The sequence below is a fragment of the Mangifera indica genome, chromosome 4 (genome assembly GCF_011075055.1).
Source record: "Mangifera indica cultivar Alphonso chromosome 4, CATAS_Mindica_2.1, whole genome shotgun sequence".
Taxonomy (NCBI): domain Eukaryota; kingdom Viridiplantae; phylum Streptophyta; class Magnoliopsida; order Sapindales; family Anacardiaceae; genus Mangifera; species Mangifera indica.
In genome coordinates this window covers 14961217-14983313 of record NC_058140.1, presented here as the reverse complement: position 1 = coordinate 14983313, position 22097 = coordinate 14961217, and the positions used below count along the sequence as shown (strand labels likewise).

The following is a 22097-nucleotide window of genomic DNA, read 5'->3' as shown; positions in this document are numbered from 1 at the left end:
AGGGTAAAATCCTTTCACCCGTTCAAGTTTCAAATAGTTTTTGGACTTCACATTTTCCCAATTAATGGCCTTGAGGTCAGAACATTGTTGACGTATTTTGACTTATAAATCATAAAATTATCCTTGAAAATAAACTTAAAAAAAATTTAAATTTTAATTGTTTTGAGTTTCAAATTGAAAGAAGACTTTTTTTTTTTTTTCCGTAAGCAATGAATAAATTATTTAAAAAAAAAATGAGAGAAGATTTTGTGTACTTACTTCCCACCGAGAACCTTTGGCCTTTGGGGGCAATTATGGAAAATTTCAGAGTAGTGTTTTGTAACCCCAAGGCAGGATGGGAAATGATAGTCTTCAAAACATGTGGAATCTCAGGAAAAATTCAAAAACAAAAGGGGTCTATTGAAAATTACTGAAGTTTCTCATAGTGCAACTTGTTTGCGATGTTAATGAAGTAGCGTGAAGAGCCCATTTCAGAAGGAGAGCAATGGAAACAGAGGAGGACAAAATTAAAGTAAAATGTTCCCCCAGTAGAAGTTTCGTAATTGCCGCATAAATCCTTAACCTCTCCTCAACAAATCCCATTGACCATTTGATTCTACTCCTTTTCATTTCGCATGGCTTCTTCAGAGATCGAAGTGGTTTCAACAACAGAAGCAAACACCCATCAAACCCAAAACGACAATCAGGTTGCTATAGTTGATGTTTTCTCTGCAGCTGCTTATGGGGATTATGACAAACTCACAAGATTTGTTCAACAAGATGCTTCTTCTCTCACTAGACCTGATCATAATGGCTACTACGCGCTTCAGTGGGCTGCTCTCAACAACTTTGCTGATATCGTTCAGTATATTCTTGAGGTACTCTGAATTTCTTGGCTTTCTTTTTGGTTCCTTTTAATTGTCTTGTTTTAACTAATATGAATTTGCTGAATTGGGTTTCGTCTCGTGACTTCAGTTGAAGGGTTTTTACCTTTTTAGATATAAATTAATTAGTTTTGTATGTCTGGAAATGTTCGTGAGCATTCTGGTAGCGTTCTGTTGAAGAGTTCTGAAAATTCTACCCTTTACCAGTTACCTCCCGTTTTGCTAAATTCATACATCGCAGTTTCTTTTATCAATTTCATGATTTTTTTTTCATTTTTATTTTTTTCTTGTATTTCTATTGAATTAGGCATCAGTCTGTTGATTTGATGTTATGATCATGGAAATATGTGAAGTGTAAAAAATATAAATTATAGAATTTTACAATAGGTTTATTTGAAGAATGGCTGTTGAGAGTATATTTTTCTAGGTGCAAATAGCTGCACCTGAATTGAATTGTTTTAGGCTCTTTTGGGTGCTATAGTTAATTTTCTCTTGCATTTGTTCGGAATTATTGTCATATGTGGTGTTTTTTATGTCTACAGCTTCATGACTATGTATTAGTACTTAGTAAATGAATGTATGCATTTGATTGTTTCTAATTATGTGTTATATACTAACACTGACCTATCAACTGGTGAAAACTGAAACATGAGATTGAAAAGGATTGATTGATTGGTTAATGTAGATGAGTCTGATGAGATGCCGAGGCATGAGTTTTTAACATTTTTCCTGGATTTTAGGCTTTTGATGATATGTGTTTTGAACAGTTTTAAAGTTTGTTGTTGTTTGCTGCATATATATATACATATATACATATTGTGAGCATTTGATGTCTGGTGGGTATTTCAGGACTAAGTGGAAGGTTTTGTTTTTGTTTGTCATTGAAGCATGGGGGTAATGTTAATGCAACTGACAACAATAAGCAGACAGCATTGCATTGGTCAGCAGTTAGGGGTTCAATTGCTGTGGCAGATGTGCTCCTGCAGAATGGAGCTCGAGTTGAGATGGCAGATATGAATGGGTATCGGGTAAATTTATCCTTGTTTTAGGCTATTTATTTTGTATTGTCGGTATGTAGATTGAGTGCTAGTAATTTTGTATCTAGTAGACATTAATTCTGAAAGAAAACCAATATAGTAAAGTATAATTCAAAGTGCAACATCATATACTTAGGTAAAATTTTCCATGCAGGCAGTTCATGTTGCTGCACAATATGGACAGACAGCTTTCTTAAATCATATTGTTGCAAAGTATCGTGCTGATTACGATGCACCGGATAATGAAGGAAGGAGCCCCCTTCACTGGTATGTTAATGCATCAATTTTACAGATGCATGTGTTGTATTTTTGACATGATGTTGGGCATGGAAGTAGCAAATTTTAGAATTGAAAAACTTATCTTCATTCAAGCTATATTCTATTGATGATACTGTATTTGTCTATTTGATAGACTGACTTACTTATAGGTAAGTTAGTTTTTGATAAGTCATTAGTCTCAGGGTAGACTGAAATAATGTATTGCTCTAGTTTTTTTGTTGAACCTGATATATTTATATATGTTTATATACTAGCTTTTGTATCTGCATCACTTATTTGCAATTACATCTTTTTAGGATGTGTCTTCAGCTCAACTCCTACAATATTTAGTTTCCACAACATTTTTATTATTTCCATCTTCTAATAGAGTAACTTGGGTTCCATATGCCTTCTCCATATATCTTGTTTGTTTTTTTCACCCTTCTACTATTAATAAATTCCTTCTATCATCTTCCAGTTTAACCTTAACAAAAACTTGCCTCTATTTGTCTCCAAGATGAGCTAGAGCTCCTAGATTGCATATTGTTATATATGTCAATTTTGGGTCCCAGTGAAGTATGTTTGTGTCACATATGCGTGATCACATCTTGTAAGAATGTAGTTTCTTGATGTAATTGAGTTTGAGGGGATTGAAATGAATTTCTCCCAATTAATCCGACCATTTTGAAACAAAATTTGACAATTAGCATTGTATATTGTAGGAAACCAGGAATAAATCCCTAAACTGTAGGGATTAAATTCTAAATTAGTCATTGTATATTCATTCTTTTTCTTTTTCCTAGTTTATATGGATTTTGTTCTGATTGATTTACTAGCTTGTTGTTGTAAACTATGTATAAATTCACCTATCCATTATCGAATGAAATCAAGCAAGATTTCATCTGTCTCTTTCAATTCTTGTTTCATGGTATCAAAGCATAGGCTCTAAAAATTTTATGTACTTTGTTAGAATCCCAAGTGTAAGGTATGAGATTTGGATCCCACATTGAAAAGTATGAGCAACTAGTATGAAGTTTATATGGTCTTAGACTCTCTCATCTCAATAGTTAGCTTTCGAAGTGTGGTTTTCCTAAGGTTCGTATCATACTTTTTAAGAGCCACCATTGCGTCTCTCAATCGCAATTGTGCGGCAAAGGTAATGATACCAACATTGCCGTGTTCACTTTGGGCTAGCAGGGAGCTAGCGCACAACCAACCCACGTGGGCGACGGGGCTGCGAAACATGATGAAATGTTAGGATCCCAAGTACAAGATATGAGACTTGAATCCCACGGTGGAAAGTATGAACAATTAGTGTAGGGTTTATATAGTTTTAGGCACTCCCATCTCAATAGCTAACTTTTGAGGTATGGTTCTTTTAATGTTTGTATCATACTTTTAGAGAAGAAAAAGGTGTAATCTATTTGAGAATATCTATGAAATCCTAACAAAAAATTGACAAACTGCAGACATCATCAAAGTTCTTCTTAATCATCATAGAAGTCGCCAAATATCCACACCAGCTACTGGAAAAGCATAGATGTCGTTGAAAACCTCATATATTATTGGAAAAGTATTCAAATCTTGTCATAAAAGGTTGGAAACTGTCAATCTAGAATGAGAAGCCATAAAAGTTGTTGATCTATTGTCAAAAGTCATCGAAAGTTATCTATTTGGCAGTTTGATGTTTCAAATCTCATCAAATTTGTCAAAAAATCTGACCCAGTTATTTCACTGGTTTATCTCTCTCCAATCTATTTGACCAGTTTATGTCGCCAATTCTCAAAGGTCAACAACCTCCACAGGTTCTTTTTCCACCACTCCCGATTTCTCTGTTCTTCCACTTGATGTTGCCTTTGTTGTCTATACTTATTCGCTTTAGAATACTTAACATTGTCTCAATGGAGTTAACTTTCGTCAGTGGTTTCAATCTGTTCTGGTTATTTGCAAAAAAAGCAAGTGGGTTTATTTAGATGGTTCTACTCCTCATCTTGACTGAACTACTGTTGGATACAGTCAATGGATAGTCGAAGATTTGATTGTTATGCCTTGTCTTATTAACTCAATGGAACCTATAATTGGTAAGGCCTATCTATATTACAAGACTACAAAGGATATTAGGGAAAGATTTCAAAAAATGTATTATGATGTGGAGAACATTGCTCAGTGCTTTTTAAAACAAGCAAGAGTAGAATATTTGTATATTTTCTCTATTAATTTTACTATCAAAATTACATGGTCTTTATAGGAATCTGATTCCCTAAATTTAGAAGCTACATATATGCAATCTAATTTATACAAGGAACCCACTAATTTACTTTGTAAACAAGTTAATAGCAATTAATCACATTACTAAATTCAGTGTGTCAACAATTAACACCAGATTCTCATTTCTAATTAACATTGAATTTCCAATACTTAAAAACCCAGTTTGTTATACATATCACAAAACAGGGATTGATGATAGCTACGGAGTAGTTTAGTCATCTTACAAAGCTTTGGCTAGGGATGGACTTATACTATGAGAAAAATTGAAATTATCCCGAAGATAATATCAAACACAATCAAAGACTTGAGAAAGAATTTGTCTTTGATTTTCTTGGAGGCTTAAACCCTGATCTGGATTAGGTTTGGGGACATATTCTTAAAACTAAATCTCTCCATTTCACCTGTGATGCCTTTGTTGAAGTCCGCAGAGAAGAATGTCACAAACAAGTTATGTTGATCAACTCTATAATGAATTGAACTCCGCAAGCTTCTGCCCTAACTATGCAAAATGCTCATAATTAGAAATTGACTTCCATATAGTTGTGTGATCACTATAATCAGCCCTACCATACAAGTGATGCAAGCTAAAAACTTTATGGTATGCCTCCAAATTGGAAGCCATACAGACAGCAAAGAGATGAAAATAATGGCACACGGCTTGCACATACAACAACTTCTATAGCTAGGCCTACTTGTGCTCCTCCTAGAATCTTCAACTTTCAGCCTCACAAGCTGGACTACTACAAGCTATTCTGAGTTAAACTAAGCTCCCTACATCATCTGATCCTCTTGCTACTGCATCAGTTGCTCATAGAAATATTCTTAACTCTGCCCTTGTGCCTCACACATTGCCACAAGATGTATGGATTGTTGATACCGGTGCCTTAGATCATATGACCATTTTTGTCTCTACACTTACTTCCTTTGCACCTTGTACTATTTATTTTAACCTTTCAGTAGTAGATGGTAGTGCTTGCCACGTAGCTAGTTTTGGAACTGTCAAAGTGTCTGATTTGGTGTTGGACTCAATTCTTGATGTTCCCAATTAATCTTGTAATTTACTTTCTGTTAGTTAATTGTTCAAGCATCTTTGTTGTGCAATGCCATTTTTCACACATATTATGAATTTCAAGACCGGTCTTTAGGGAAGATGATTGGTAGTGCTAAGGAGTGCAAAGGTCTATATTATTTCAACGGTATTCCATCTCCATTAGGTTCCAAAAGTTTTTCAACTTTATTTACTGTTTCTACTATTTCTACTTAAGAGGTGTTTCTTTAACATAATGTCTTGGACACCCTATTAGTCTGATAACAAGGTTCCAAAAGCACTATATCCCTGCCAATCATCAAATTCGGAGTTTGGTCCTGTGGTGGAAACAACAAATGTTAGTGATGAACATTAGAACAACCTTGATATTCCTATTGCTATTCGAAAAGGATTAAAATCTTACACACAACATCCTATTGTGAACTGTGTTGAATTTCTTGAACGTTCAACTGTCTTATGGGTTTCAGACTGGAGTTTTACTGTTATTGAAGAAATGAAGCATTAACAAGTAATGATACTTGGGAGATTGTTGACTTACTAAGAGAAATGAAGATTTTGGTTGCAAGTGGATTTCTACTATCAAGTACAGTTTGATGGAGATAAAGTGTGCAAACTGAAAAAGTCATTATATGGATTGAAATAGTCTCCTAGGGCTTGGTTTGAAAGGTCTAGTTCGATAGTGAAGGGCTTCCAGAATAGTCAAGGGCAAGCGGACCATACACTATTTACCAAACATTCCCATGATGGTAAAGTATTTATCTTGATCATTTATGTAGTTGATAGTATCATAACAATGTATTAAGATCAAGAAATTGAGAATTTTAAGAAATATTTGAAAACAAAATTTGAATTCAAAGATTTAGAACACCTTTGATACTTTTTTAGTACAAAGGTTGCGTGAAGCATATAGGGGATTTATATCTCTCAGAGAAAGTATACCCGACTTATCAATAGAGAAGCAGTCAGAGTTATCCTGTAGTAGTGTTGAAGTTGAGTTTAAACCTTACCACAAGGAGATTACGAGCTAATCTGGTTGAAACGACTAATGATGATAGACTTGAACATTTTCTGGACAGGTTGTATGAAGCTTTATATTGACAGTAAATATGCAATCAACATAGCACCCAGTCCAATTCATCATAATTGAACTAAGCATGTAAATATTGATAGAAATTTTATTTAGAAGTTGATCTAGTTACCAAGGCTTTGCCTCAACATGGGTTTGAATTCTTTAAAAGCAAGTTGGGAATAATAGACATCTATTCTCCAGCTTAAGGGGCACTGTAGGAAACCAGTAATAAAACCCTAAACTTTAGGGATTAAAATTCCTATTTAGTTACTATATATTCTTGTTTTTTTCTTTTTCCTAGTTTAGGCTTAGTTAATTCTAATTGCTTTCCTAGCTGTTGTAAACTATGTTTAAATTCCCTTATTCACTATTGATTGAAATCAAGCTAGAATTCATCAATCCCTTTCAATTCTTGTTTCATGCTCAATAATTATCTAATGCAAGTAAATATAATGCCAGCTGTCAAGTTCTTTTTCAAAATGGTTGGGTTTAGACCCTTTTTTTATCCATAAGTTGACATTTGTTTCATTTGTGAAAGTAGGAGATGTTCATATTGATTTATTGATTCTTAGTTTTTAAAAATTGATGATTGCATTAGGCTTATCTAGTTTGAATAGATAATAATGCTTGTTAATTATGTGTTTCTTCTAGTTTATCACAATAAATAAATAAATATGTGTTTCTTGTGGTGTTATAAACAAGGGCTGCATACAAGGGATTTGCAGATACAGTTAGACTACTTCTTTTTAGAGATGCTAGCCAAGGGAGACAAGATAGAGATGGTAATTTCAGAGCACATTTAGTGTCCCGAGTCTCTTATTCATTCATTTTTTTATATGTTAATATGAAACTATTAACTGTGTTAATTAATTAAAGAGTAATGTATCTAGCTCCCATATTTAAAATGCTTTCCTAAGTTTTAAATCTTAAACATGACACTGGTGTATGAATTATCATGTGTGCAGAAATAATAATATATTATTAAATGTTTTTTGAGTAAATGACTAAAATCAGAAAATGGATCATTATGACATAGACCTACAGATTCATTTGTCTTATAATATATGCTTCTGTGAACGTGTTTTATGCAGTTTGTTGTTTGAACTGAAATGAAATATTCCTTCATATAGGTGGTAAATCTGATTGAGGTTTGGATGATTGCTGTATAGCTTAAAAGTTTAAATGAAAGGTCTTTTACCCTGGCTTTTGTGGTTTAAGAAAACAAAGGGCCAAAAGAGACCATTGATGAAAGCAACAGGGTGATCTAAAATCTGAATGATGATGCTTGGATAGAAGTGATATAGATATTTTCCTTACTGGACGCTTCTCTATGTAGCATTTTATTCCTGTCTGAGAACAGAGTTAAATGGGTTGTTGTTGTGCCTTTGAATACGAAGTTACCCAATTGACTAATCAGGTTGCCTTCTTGATCTGCCATTCTTGTAGTAGTGAATTGGTATGGTTGAATGATTGAATGTGCACGTAAGAATAAAAATTTTTGGAAAGTCAAATTTTGAACTTTAAGTTTGATTCTAGCTTTCTTGATTATTAAAGGTATAACAATGAGTAAAGAATTATGCTATGAAATATCTGATCTCCATGTTGTTGACTAAGAATATAATTATGTCAAACTAAATATATGAGACTTGTGAAGTGACTGAAAAAAAATCGATAAATGGTCAAAGAGCGAGTTCACTTATGGGTTAATCATTTTGGTACTAGATAGTGATAATTTTATTCCTGTGTTATCAGGGTGTACCCCTTTGCACTGGGCTGCATTAAGAGGAAACGTGGAAGTATGCACTGTGCTTGTACATGCAGGAGCAAAGCAAGAATTGATGGTAAAAGACAAAGCTGGATTTACCCCGTCTCAGCTTGCACACGATAAAGGTCATCGGCAAGTCGCTCTTTTCCTTGTACGTGATTGTGTATTGATGTTGCCTTAGGTCACTTTCTTTTTACAAATGAATTCTAAGTCTCAGGGATTAGTGAATCTATAGAATCTGAGGTCTAATGGTCCTACTACTACTTGTTTATCTTTTAGAATATGTTTAGATGTATGTTTACAATTGTGTTGAAATGTCCATAATTGTCAAATTACTGATCAGTTTCCTTTGCAATTTTTCCTTTCTCAAATCTTATAATCCTCTTTTCTGTGCTTGGTTCAGTCTAATGCAGAGAAGGTGCATAGCAACCACTGGAGAGACAAAATATTTAGTAGGAAGATGGGAGATATTGGCTATGCACCTATTTTGTTTTGTATTATCATAATTTGCATCATCCTCTTCATCAACTCAGTTCTGACAGGTAAGCTAGCCTTGGTGCTTGACAATTAATATTGTTGTATTTGGATGTTAACCACTACTGACTCCTTATGTTTCATGCTAGCTCCTGGTCTGCCAAAGGTATCTGCTACTGTTGGACTATGGTCATGGATTGCAATTTCTCTAGCATTTGGTGCACTTGTAATGTTTTATCAGTGTGCAAGGTAATTTCTTGGCTGTCATTGATGGTAGATTACACTTTTATTATTTGGAATTAACACATAGATTACATGAAATAAGAAAGTTTATGTGCACCTCTGTCTGGTAATTATCGTTTGATTAGAAAATAGGCATTTGAACATACATTTATTGTTACTCTCTGGTTTTGCAGTCTTCATTGGTTTGAGGTTCATCAATCTCTTTCACTTAAAGTGTTTTGATAGTGAAGCAGTCTGCTGTTTTTGACTATTTTCTTGTCTTTTGTTAACTCAATTTTGTTTGTCATTTTAATCTCACCAATGGTTCTTCTAAACTTTCTTGTTTTGGCTGCCAGCTTGTGATGTTATGGGGTAGGTGTGCCTACATTTTGTTTCTATATTGTATTCTACCTTTTAGTTTGTCAAATAGGTCAACTGTTTTTCATTTTGTATTATAAGAATAACTCTGATAAAAGATACTTTATTTGCTGGGTTTGGAAATTTTATTTTAGACTGAAGGACACCTTTGGCAAAGTTCTAGACATCAACGACGATCTTCACTGTCTTTCGGTGACCTCTTTTGTTTTATACCATACACAACCATTTGGTGGTTGGTTATGCATTCATCTGTTTCATAATCCAGCCTAAAAAATGTAGAGGTATTTGTTCAAATATTTGTTTTGACTGTGTTGGTTAGGATTTCTGAAACTATTAGACCTCTCTGATGACCAAAATGAACCTCTTACTAGATTTATCATGTAAAAGGAATTGAATAAAACAGGAACATGAAGAATTCTGATAAGGGCCTGCTCAAATAATCCAATTCCAACCCATTATTCGACTGGATAACAGTAAAAGAATAAGAAACAAAAACATCTTTATTCCAGAGTCCAAAAGTTCTCCAAGTCACCAATACAGGAATCAAAACAAAGATATCATAATGTACTGAGAAGAAAATTTAATATTGGCAACAAGAGGTGTCAGCTCCTTCCAAGTTTATTCTTCTGATATTTCAATCTTATTATCTTAATCTTCGGATATAACAAATGGTTGGTATAGAAGTAGAAGGAATGGTCATTTACATTGAGTCTATGAAGTAGTGCTCATGCCTTCAGATCACCTCTTCAGGTTTGTGGAAATATTTATTATAAAATTCTTTACTTGTTTGTTGTCATGTAGTTTATGAGCTTATGTTCTGTTTGTAGAAATGTCTGTAAGTCTTACCATGTAGTTTCAACCTAACTTTAGCTATTGGCTTCAGGACCTAGTTTTTATATCATCTTTTTTTTTTGTGTCAAAATCTTGACCAAAATCGGCATTTTACATTTCCTGTTGTTTTTAGGTCCATTGCCTGTAATTTTTGTCATGGCTATGTGATATCTGTTTCAGTTTACTTTCATAACTTGTTATACTTTGGTTTGGCTCTTCAATTTTTTATTTTCTGGTAAAAAAAAAAAGATGATGATGGAATCTATCAATTGGCTGCAGTAAAGATCCCGGTTTTATTAGAAGATTAGAAGATTTTGATACCCGTAAAGATGCTGAGGTATGAAATATGTCTGTATATTAAACATTCATTTTAGTGAAGACAATATACAATGTAATATCATACCAAAGAAAGAAAGTGAGGTCATGTGACATAATTTTTGGTTTTTTGCTTGGTTAATGCTTTGACATTTGCAGGATCCCTTGTTGACTATTGATCTAAACAATTCCTCTATATGGACAGGAAATTGGTCTCAACTCTGCCCTACTTGCAAGGTCCTCTTGATAAACTGTTTTTTTCAAAGAAGTTGATAATTATCACTGCATATACTTGTTTATATTTTTATTTGTATGGTTCCTTTGACTTAATTTTTAATTTTTTTCAAACATAATTTTCAGATTATTAGGCCTGTTCGCTCTAAGCACTGCCCTACATGTAAGCGCTGTGTAGAACAGTTTGATCATCACTGCCCATGGATATCAAATTGCGTTGGGAAGGTAACAAGTTGGCTTAAATATGAGTTTATAAGCTATGGACTTTGTTGACACTACTGATCTGACATCTTCAGTGTATAGTCTGTTACCTTTTATGTCATTAATACATTCCAATGCCATTTCTCATTAAAAATGACTGGAAAAATAAGAAGGAAACTGATCTACAGAAATAAAGTTTAGATGTAACTGCTTCCATATCATAGAGGTTCAAATTGTCATTTAGACATTGGCAGATTGAAATTTGTGTCTGACTTGAAGTGGTTTATTGGCTGGATGACATGAAATGGAATATGTATTTGGATTCTGTATCTTTGGTTAATTTGTTATGAGGTTTCATATATTTTGTTTTTGTTGGCTTAATGAAATATGTAATTGGTGTCTGTGAGACGGTGATTGTTCAGTCATTCATGCTGCCATTGGGTTCGCAAGCATGATGCCACTGTATGATATGTTGTGACTTCAAGTTGTAATGCTAGCTTGCACCTAAGTTTAAAGTCCATGACATTGTTTCTGGGGTTTTGCATTGCTGTTCACATTTCGTCTTTGTTTCTCTGTTGCTTGTTACTGGAAGGCTTTTTCTTTATTTGATCTATTCTGCTTATAAATAATTGACCCAGAATGTTTGGACCCTGCTCCAAGCTTTAACATTTTGTCTTCTTTCTGCTTATCATGTATCTTCATTATGCTTCTTGCAGAGGAACAAACGGGACTTCTTCATCTTTGTATGCATGGCAATGTCATCATCTTTCATTAGTATCATCATTGCTATTCAAAGTATGTAGGTTGCTGAGGAGTCCATCTCCCAGTCATCTAAATGTTCTAAATTTGTCTCTTGTGATGTTGTACCAAATTTTTCATTTTGGATTACATGAGCATGCACATAATTGTTATTGCAGGGATTTGGACAGCGCCACTACCCTTACACTCTGAAGAAACATGGATTCACCATGTGCTTGTCCAGCATCCTGGTGTTGTAGCGTTTCTATTTTTCGACGCTGTTGTTCTGACCGCTGCTGCCACTTTGACAACAGTACAGGCGTCCCAGGTAATTGACCAGAGATTACATGACCTTAGATTAAATATATTTGTGAATACTGTTGGTTCTAGTAAGGGTATTGTGATGTCAAGATACACAGACTTGCACATTCACTTTGTGTGCATCCTGTGGTCAATATTCATAAACTTGGGTCTGTTTCTCAACCAATGTCTTAATGCTATGGAGTAAATTACTTGTAAGCCACTAGTGAAATGTAAGAAATTGGGGCTTAGTAGGTGATGTTATTTTTTCTTACGAGGAGATCTATTAACTCCTGTTGATTTCTGATCCGCTCTTGTATCTGTTTAATTTTACTCATGTTAATATTGGTCTGTCCTGTTTCCTGTCAACAAAGGAAAAATAAAAATTGATTTCACTAGGGAGAAGAGTTGAAGAAGGGGGAAATAAAAGGAGATCTGTGGGGTTTATATAATATGTCAGGAGCAGTATATTTTAGGCATGGTTTATTTGATTTGTTACCGGTAATGTTGTGACGAATGTAATTATCATTTCCCTTCTTGACACACACTTGGCCTCCCTAGTACCTTGATTCTTTTTTCTTTTTGCCACTCTGGCACCTATTACCTGAAGATCTTATTTTTATCCAGATGTCTTATAGACCAACCTCATAATGGGACTAGATTTTGATGATTTGTTTCTCATTACTTGTGTTCTTCAATGTTATACATCAAAAATAGTTTAAAAGAATATTTCGGGTGTTCACAATTGCGTTGTTTCAAGTTAAAACTAAATAGTTATCTTTTTGATATTGCAGATAGCCAGGAATATCACCACAAATGAAATGGCAAATGCTTTTCGGTATGGGTATCTACATGGTCCAGATGGGAAGTTCCGAAACCCATATAATCATGGCTGCCAAAAGAACTGTTCAGATTTCTTCATTAATGGTTTCACAAACGATGATGAGATTGCTTGGCCTCCATTACAGCAAGTTGCCAGTTGAGACACTCTCTTGGTTGTAGATGATGCTGCGGAAACACCGCCGCCCTCCCTCTTGAAAATTCATTTCATGTTCCATTATTTGTTGACATATAAACCTTCTATCATTTGGGTTATACCTTGTACTTTAATAACCTGCTGAATTTTACAATCAATATCTGTAACACAAAAAAATAAATAAACAAATGCCTTTAATTTAGTTGTTGACGCAAGGAAATTGATAGTCTAACACCAGTGTAGATGATGACGAGTAATTTGTATTGTATTTTTGAAAGGGATAATTGAAGTTGTTCAATGTCGACACTAATCAACACCAACTATATTGTGTATTTGCCTTAACAATGAACCGGCAAGCCCTATGCTGTTAAACAATAAGCTTTCTTGTAACAAGTTCTAAAAAAAAAGAAATTAGTCAAAAGCTAACGAAAAATAACAAAATTTGTCCATGGCTTATTAGTTAACTAAATAGATTACATGGCATACCATGATGTTAAGTTGATAATATTACAGATGTCAGAACAGAAAATATCAAATACAAGTCCTTATTCCATGGGGAATTTGCCTCATCTCATAAGATAATATGCCTAAAATACTAGAAGAAACTTGCATTCATCCTCATAAGGATTCTCCTATATATTATAAGAATTTAGAAAAGTCTTCTCAGCCCTCCCATTTGTAGTATTTGGGATGGCTACGCCTAAGCAAAAGGTGCAAATGGTTGCAGAGCAAAAATGTCACCTCTTCTGTATTCCAATAGGCCATGTTTGATTCTTCACTGGTTTTAGGATTGCTTCAACCCCTGCAAGAGTTTCCTGATCCATACCGGAAAGTGCTACTTCTGCAGAGGCAGCAACATTCTCCTCCACCTGATTATCAACACAGTTTATTTAATTAGCTGGCTGAAAGTAAAATTTGATGATATTTGCTCAATGAAAATAATTGCCAGAAAGATGCAAATATTTCTTCCAGTGAATTATAATAGAAGGGTCATGTGTGTATTGGACAGGCATTTCAATCTTTTGGAATTCAAATACAAAAAGGATTTCTCCTTCTTTCAACAGAGTTTAGCAGCTTAAATGAAAATATATATATTGGTGATCAAGCGGAGAAGAAAACAGAAGAACAATAATGGATTACACTAAAATCAAGCACTTTTTTTGAAATATAAGGGTTTGTTTTGCAATTTTTGGCATTTAATTTACTTTCATTGAACAAGTTTAGGGAAAAATATTGCCCTAAGAAAATTCAAAGCATGGTTTTATACCCCAACCAAGCATAAGAAAGGAGTAGTTTGGGTCATCAATCGGTGGTCACATCAGTGAACTGATTAGAAATGATTTCGCTTTTTGTTTTGTTTAAGGGTCAAACTAATATATATTTAGGCGTGATTTTATCAATTTTTTAATTTTGTATTTGACCAAATAGATATTCGCAATAGAGGAGAGTCGCATGCAGGCCACACCAAACCCTAGCTGCCATTCTCACTGACAAAAATCCCATCTCCAGCAGCTCCTTCCCGTGACAATCTCGTCTCTGGCAACTCCATCCTGTGACGATTTCTTCTCCAGTAGCTTCAGCCCTGCAGTGATTTCATCTCCAACAGCTATATTCCATATTGACATCCTCATTTCCATTTGCCATCGTGCCATTCTCACCTCTGAAAACTTCATCTCCCATCGGTTTTGTCATTTCCAACCGTTTTCGTGCCACTCTCACTCCAAACAACTCATTTCCACGCCATGTCCTTTGAACTATGTTTGAACCTGTGGTTTAACCACAACCTAACAGGATTCTCCCGGTGTAACGGCAGTTCAAAGTGATCCAAAGTCCAAAACAGTTTTTCCCTCACTTCAAACCTCTACTGTCTCTGGGTCCCAATCGAACCAATGGAACAGCCAGTGTGATCCAAATTTTATGACAATAATTTAGAAAACTTCTACTCGGGGGGCTTGTATCATAAAGAAAATGAATCAATACCTGTTTCACAGAGTTCATGCCAACCAGCACTGTTGAAATATCCTGATTTGACAAGCTGTATTGCATGGCTAACTTTGATATATTCTTTCCCTTCTCTTTACAATATGCAGCAGCAGCTTTGCATGCAGACTATCAAGGTAACAAAACAAAAAATAAAAATTAGCTAGATTCAGACAAGGCACAAGAAATCCGGTGTTTTATTGATAATAAATCATTGAACTATCAAACCAAAAATACTTAACAAAGTTTTTAAAAATTCTATCCATCTCTTCTTTCATAAAATTGGACGGGTCAGCAAAACATCATGTGTATATACACAACTGCTTGGGTTTGGTGGGTAGTAGGGGTTAAAAAAGATATCTTTAGTAGAGCTATAAGTAGAAAAACCTGCTGCTCAACTAGCTTTGGATCATGTACTAATTAAAAGAAAAAAGGACAGGATAATAATTGAGAAGTTGAAGAACACCTTGAGTTCAGGTGAGGCTGGGTGCCATTCTGGAGGACCATTATCAGTAAGAAGCCCCATTGCAAGAGGGGAAGCATTAATAATACCGACCCCCTTTCTCTTCAAGGCAGTAAATCCTCCAATGTTGAATCATTAATACAATAGTGGCAGTACGAAAGAATCACATCAACTGAGCCAGGTGGTACCCGATCGAGCACATATGTAAAAATTTCTAAGGGAAGTCCAGTAATACCAATGAAACGAATTTTCCCAGCTTCCTTCAGTTTCTGAAGAGTGGGAACGGTCTCATTCACTATCTGAGATTTAGAACAAAAACAAACCAATTAAATTCCATGATCAGATTTATTTCTAATACATAAAGGAAAAAAATGTACAAAATAAAGTACAAATTTACACTGGTAAGATAACATAAAGAAATTTAGTTATAAACGAACATTCAAAAAAGAAAATAATAAATATATATCCAACGACCTGATCAAGAGACCCAAATTCAATGTCATGACACTGTAGTATATCAACGTAATCCAGCTGCAACCTCGCCAAACTCTCATCAATGCTCTTAGTCACTCTCTCAGCACTAAAGTCAAAACCTTGAATATACCGCCCACACTTTGTTGACACAATATATTCGTTTCTGGGAACATTCAGAGCTTTGAGTGCCTTTCCAAGCATCTTTTCTGACAATGTCCCTCCATAATACCTACAAAGTGGAACAGAAACAAAAAATAAGTGTTGGGAGGGAGGGAGCCGGACAGATTTGAAAGAAAGTGGCATTAAAAACAACATTAACATTCAAATTACTTCCTAGTTGGTTACAGCAAAATTTGAAGAAAAGAAACAAGAATTGAAAGATTTATATAGCTGTTACTATTTGTATCCTAATTCGTTGACCCATCTTTACATGGTCAAATATCTTTCATACCGGCCATGAGTGAGCTATATTTTTTTCTTTTTTCACTCATGTCACCAACAACAACAGCCTCTCTAACACTCAATACTTGAGGCACCACTCTGCTGCCATTTTCTCAGCAGAAAAGCTTGCTTTTGTAGTAATTTTTTGGATCAATCAAAGGTTTATTTCCTCATGCTTTAATTTTAGATCCAAATTTTCTATTCCCATTCTTCCAGTTAACTGAAAGTCTTCAAACATCAAGTGCTCCTACTATATTTTACTGCATCCAAATGGGCACCTCTTGGTCACCAAACAATTTAAAAATGTATCGCATTACTTTTTAAACCCCACCAGATATCTTAGCTTCAAGCGTTCAAACTCCTCACCTACTTATAAAAATCAATCCCTTCACATATCAACATTTATCACTTAACAACAAAATAATCCTTTTTCAAATATTATTATTCCTCTTCCATCTCTATCATTAACAAAGCATAGGCCACATCAAACTCAATTTCTTCAATTAATGAACAATGTTCTCTTTCCAGGTCCCAAAAATAACATTTTCACAAGATTGGAGTAAAAAGAATATATATTAAATAAAATAAAATCAGTAGTAATGAATCTCAAATTGATAGGTCATACTACAGTAATGGAAAATCTCTAATCTGTAAAAAATCAAAATGTATAAATAAGAGAGAGACATGGACTTGCAAAAATCAAATTATAACATGAAAGGTATGTGTTGCAAAATAAAACCTTGTCACATTGTAATCACATCATAAACTTGAAATTGTAATGTGAAACAAATAAAATTCGATCTTTAATCAATTAATTTCATCCTTGTAAGATATAATCACCATGTTACAAATTTAATGTACCAACAGCTAGGCCCAAAAATATAAGCAACGGAAAAAGATAAATATTTCCACAATATTATTCATTAAAAAGAAAATAAAGAAATGACACGCACGGAGAGGTGTCAAAGAAGTTGATGCCTAGGCGAAAGGCTTCACGAACGGAGGAAATGGCGTCGGTTTCAGAGACGGGTCCAAAAACGCTGCCAAGCGGTGAGGCTCCGAAGCCGACGGAGCTGAGACGGAGGCCCGTGTTTCCCAAGGGTCGGAGCTCCATTTGGCGAGGCGGGGATGCCAGTTAAAGTGAAGTACTGGGATTCTAACAGTGCTTGGAAAGTGGGAAAATGTGAGAGAAAGTTGATCTTTTGTTTTGGCTATGTTTCCCGTGGAAGCAACAGCAAGTGAAAGATGTTCAGCGGTGGCTAAAGAGCACAGGGAGCGGATTAAAACGAATTTTCTGGCCATATATGTGATTAATTCATGCTGACGAATTCAAAAATTCATTTGACACTTAACAGGGGTTTTGTGATAATTTTTGAACATTGTGGGTGCTACAATCATCTTTTAAGAATTAAGGTTATCAAAAGTTCACGCTAGAGTAAACAACAGTGTCCCACCCAAGGTTCGGCCTAAAAACTTCTCTACATCTTGTGGCATAAATTATCTTTTTTCACCCCCTCTTAGAAAAAAAAGTCCTATAATAATGTTAGAAAACAGAATTATCATTTTAACCATTTTATTTTTTATAAAATTCCAATCTCACCCAAATGGACAAAAATAAAAATTTTCCCTTTAAATAATAAATTTCTTAAACACCTCTTTTTCTTGTTTTCTTTTATTGTTACTTTCTTTTTCTTTGAAACTCCACCCATATTCTCACTTTGATGACTTATTTTCAATGCTTGTTCGGCTTTCATACACACTTTCGACATTGATCTTCCTATTTTTGTCTTATTCCTTTGTTAATATCATCATTTTTCATTCATTTTGCAATTTTCTCTTCAAAGTTAAAATTTTAAATAGTTTTTTTAATATTTAAAAAAATAGTATTACGTATACATATTTTTAAATATACAATTAAATACATAAATAATATATTATCATATAATTAACTATTATTAAATGTGTCAAATTAGAGCACGAGAAAATGGTCTGGCCTGCGAAAGCCCGAACCAAGCCCATGGGCCTTCCAAGCCTTAGGCCTAGAGATAAAGCTCTCTACTGTTTTCATAATTATTTAAAAATTAATTAATTAATTAAAAATAATTATAATATAAAAATTATTTTTTATTAAAATTAATAGATCAATTCGTTACTATAAGCTTCAACCTTATATATATAAGATCAAGTGATGGGTTTTATACTCTCTATAGGTTGACTTAACTCATAAGACTTATTACTATACGAGTTTTAGGTTTGATCTATTATCATTTCTAACTATTATTTTATTTTTAATTTAAAATTATTTAATTAAATTAAATTATATATATATAATTTTATTATTTTCAATCAACTTTGCAATCAGGCTAATGGGCGACGATGGTGTAGCCCAATAAGGTTGCCCAATTCTATAATACTGGGCCTGTCTCGAGCCTAGTGACACCTCACAATTATGGATTCTGTCGGACCACGTAATCTTAACTAATTCTTCTTAGGTGTCCAAACGGCAAACATGCAGCTGAAAGCGTTGATGTGATTTAACTAGGATTGGCCTAATATTTATTGAACACCTAAACCACCGACTAATTATGCTGCACAGTTTACCGATTGAAGTTTATGTTTTAGACCCAGCAATCTTTTTTTTTTTATTTGGTCCAATAAAAACAAGTCAAGATCTTTTCACAGGCTGGCAACTGCAATAATTTAAACCTAGATTCCATTCAATAACCCTTGTGGCTTTGCCTTATAAATTGGTCACAGAATATAAATAAATATGTACCATAATATAAGTAACACACCTAACCTTTGCTAGTTGTTACCAGCAATTTCAATTCTAGACTTAATAATTAAGAAAAAACCAGCTTCAATTAAGGCTCTTGATTTCTGGGTTTTGGCCCTTTTGGAGGCCAACACAACATAAGTGACAAACTGAATCAAGTTTTTGTCTGAATATCTTTTGTGATTTTAGAAAATTATATGCTAAACCCGTTTTCATATTCACATTTGCAAAACAGTTTTTCAAATCAACGTATCTGAAAATGTTTTCAGTGGAAGATTTGGATTTGACCTTTTGGTACGCTTGTGAAATTCTAAAAAAACTTGAAAATGTTTTCGTTTTTTTACATTTCCTTAACATTTTCACTAACTTCAAAAGACAAAAAATGAATTTATAAATTTCATAAAATAACACACATAAATTTAAGTGGAGTCCTTGGGAAGTCAGTTAATTAAACAAAGAGAAAACAAGTTTTATAGTAGCTGTAGTCATGGAAGAAAAGTCTAAGTAAACACTTAATAAGAAAAACAGATATCTTGTCCTTAGACTAAACAAGTAGCTTATTGAATAATTACTTCCCAATTCACATGCATTTAAAATTGTTTCTTTGAGGTGTTTACTGGTATGTGCATTGGCTTATCATCTCTCATTAATTTGCATCGAATAATTAGGTTTAAAATGTCAAATAATATTTATATGGGTTGGCTCCTATGATAGAGACAAAGGAAGGGGCCACCTGCTTGATCGATCACTTGGTGTTTTCCAATGGCAAATCTCTTGAATGAATGAAAATTTCAACGCCTAGTTGGTGTTGGTGATAACTTCCTCTAAAAGTCCACAAAACAACAAAAGATGACTTGTTTTCGGTGTTAGTTTGTCAGCAAAATCGACCCACTAAGATATAATACGTTGTTACTTTGTCAGAGGAAATCGATTTCTGTAGCCTTTTCACATGAAGAGAATTTAGCTCACTATATAAAGTTGAATAAGCTGGACGGCTCCTGCTTTACTGGAGGCTTTGAAAAGGAAATTCCTGTTCTTGTAATTATTGCTGCAGCCTGCAGGGTGAGAATTCATTCTTCTATGCACTGTTGCTCCTTTTGACAATTCTTGTTGTTCTTTTTAATTTCTATTTAATTCACGGCCTTCATGTGTAGTTAAAGCAATTAATTTATTTTGTAAACAATTTCAACAGGCTATTTCAGGAGCAGTCTTCAATGGAGATTTCATCCATTAAAGGGTTATCTGAGCCGGTAAGACTTTCTTCTTAAAGCATTTATCCATGAAGATTATATGTGATAATACTAGTTAATGTGAGGTTGAATGATTTTGACAGTTTAAGGATAATAAATTTGCAGGGATTAATGGAGGAAACTGGTTTCATCAACCAGTGGCACATGAACTCTCTTGATGACGACTTCAACTTACTGCCTGTAGCAGCTGCATTTGGGGAGAATTTACAGCACTATTACACTCTCCCGGTGGCTCAAACAGCCATTGATAGGCCCCCGAAACAGCTCAAAACAAACTCTTGGAGTTCACCACAAGTTGCTTTTAATCCCACTGATATTCCTTCTGCCAATTCAACCACATTGAATCGTCAAATGAGCTTTCTGAAACCTAAAGAGGAGGAAGTGTTTTCTAAAATCTTCAGTGGTCTTCCTGCTGATCATATGGTGACTTCTCAGGGTTCCATTGTGCACCCAAATTTTGCGTTTAATGGGTCTCAGGGAAATCGGAGGAGCAGCCCCGGAAGTAAACTTTCTCAATCACAAGATCACATTATCGCTGAAAGGAAGCGGCGAGAGAAGCTGAGCCAGCGGTTTGTAGCTTTATCTGCAATAGTTCCAGGCCTGAAGAAGGTATCAGTTTCTGTTTTAAGCTGTGTACATCAACATTTAAAACTCTATAATTTTTTCTGAATAATGAAATACTGCTAAATCTATATTTTTTTTCAGATGGACAAGGTTTCTGTTCTTGGTGATGCAATTAAGTACTTGAAGCAACTGCAAGAGAAAGTGAAGACCCTTGAGGAACAATCAATGAAGAAAAGCATGGAATCTGTGGTGTTTGTGAAGAAAACTCAACTCTTTGCAGAAAATGGCAACTCCTCCTCTGATGAAGATTCACCAACAGGTCACTTCAATGACCCATTACCGGAAATAGAAGCAAGATTTTGTGACAAAAATGTTCTGATAAGAGTCCACTGTGAGAAAAGAAAAGGGGTCTTTGAGAAAACTGTAGCTGAAATAGAGAAGCTGCACCTAACTGTCATCAACAGCAGTGTCATGACTTTTGCTACTTCTGCTCTTGATATAACCATTATTGCTCAGGTAAGTGAGAAACTAACTTTAACATTTACACAGAGATTCTATTTTTTCTTTTTTCTTGGTTTAAATCTGGTGAGTAATTGTATTTCTCAATGTTTAACAGATGGATGTGGAATTCAAAATGAGTGTGAAAGATCTGGTGAAGAGTCTACACTCAACTTTCCAAAATTTCATGTGAAATTTCCTCTTGAGAAGTTTGTTTTCTCCTGCTGAATTCCACAGAAGACTAGCAAAATATATCCCCTCATATATATATATATATAGAGAATAAAATTTCATGTGAAATTTCCTCTTGAGAAGTTTGTTTTCTTCTGCTGAATTCCACAGAAGACTAGGAAAATATATCGCCTCATATATATATATATATATATATATATATATATATATATATATATATATATACAGAATAAATCAAAATGTAGCTTTTTCAAACTTGTTGCAAATAAGGCCTGTAATGTCAACCACTTTAGATACACCTTCAAGCTTGTTTGCTGTGAGAGGTTAATTCATTTTGCAGAAGGGTTAAATATTTTTGCATGGTTTGAACTCTAAAACTTTAATTCCATGTTGTTGAATCTACCCTTCTGTTTTAAAAGAGTGATCTCATGGCTTCTTGGTCTTTTTTTTTGGGTGGTTGAAAAATTAAACTGGCCTGTGTA

The 22097-nt window shown here is 34.3% G+C and overlaps 3 protein-coding genes across 4 annotated transcripts; 2 read left to right on the top strand and 1 right to left on the bottom strand.

Annotated features, from left to right (window-relative positions):
• The first annotated feature begins 444 nt into the window (after positions 1-444).
• On the top strand, positions 445-13179 carry LOC123214636 (probable protein S-acyltransferase 23). Its single transcript, XM_044634543.1, has 13 exons — positions 445-857; positions 1751-1891; positions 2055-2167; positions 7246-7325; positions 8296-8459; positions 8712-8850; positions 8932-9031; positions 10493-10550; positions 10688-10765; positions 10889-10987; positions 11680-11758; positions 11881-12029; positions 12796-13179. The coding sequence occupies exons 1-13, from the start codon at positions 615-617 to the stop codon at positions 12982-12984; spliced, it is 1632 nt and encodes a 543-aa protein (XP_044490478.1). The 5' UTR covers positions 445-614; the 3' UTR covers positions 12985-13179.
• Positions 13180-13418: 239 nt separating this feature from the next.
• LOC123214637 (L-galactose dehydrogenase-like) lies at positions 13419-17622 on the bottom strand. Its single transcript, XM_044634544.1, is given in 6 exon segments — positions 13419-13846; positions 14958-15086; positions 15424-15527; positions 15530-15719; positions 15895-16123; positions 17289-17622. Coding segments are annotated over 6 exon segments (945 nt in total). The 5' UTR covers positions 17450-17622; the 3' UTR covers positions 13419-13714.
• Positions 17623-20052: 2430 nt separating this feature from the next.
• On the top strand, positions 20053-21794 carry LOC123213453 (transcription factor bHLH25-like). Of its 2 annotated transcripts, XM_044632890.1 has the most exons (6): positions 20053-20173; positions 20304-20361; positions 20467-20970; positions 21067-21441; positions 21542-21605; positions 21711-21794. In XM_044632890.1, exons 2-6 carry the CDS (start codon positions 20326-20328, stop codon positions 21719-21721), a joined length of 990 nt encoding a protein of 329 aa, XP_044488825.1. In that variant the 5' UTR covers positions 20053-20173; positions 20304-20325; the 3' UTR covers positions 21722-21794. The 2 variants fall into 2 exon arrangements, with proteins under 2 accessions (XP_044488825.1, XP_044488823.1); XM_044632888.1 differs by lacking the exon at positions 21711-21794 and having other exon boundaries at positions 20054-20173; positions 21542-21704.
• Positions 21795-22097: the final 303 nt, after the last annotated feature.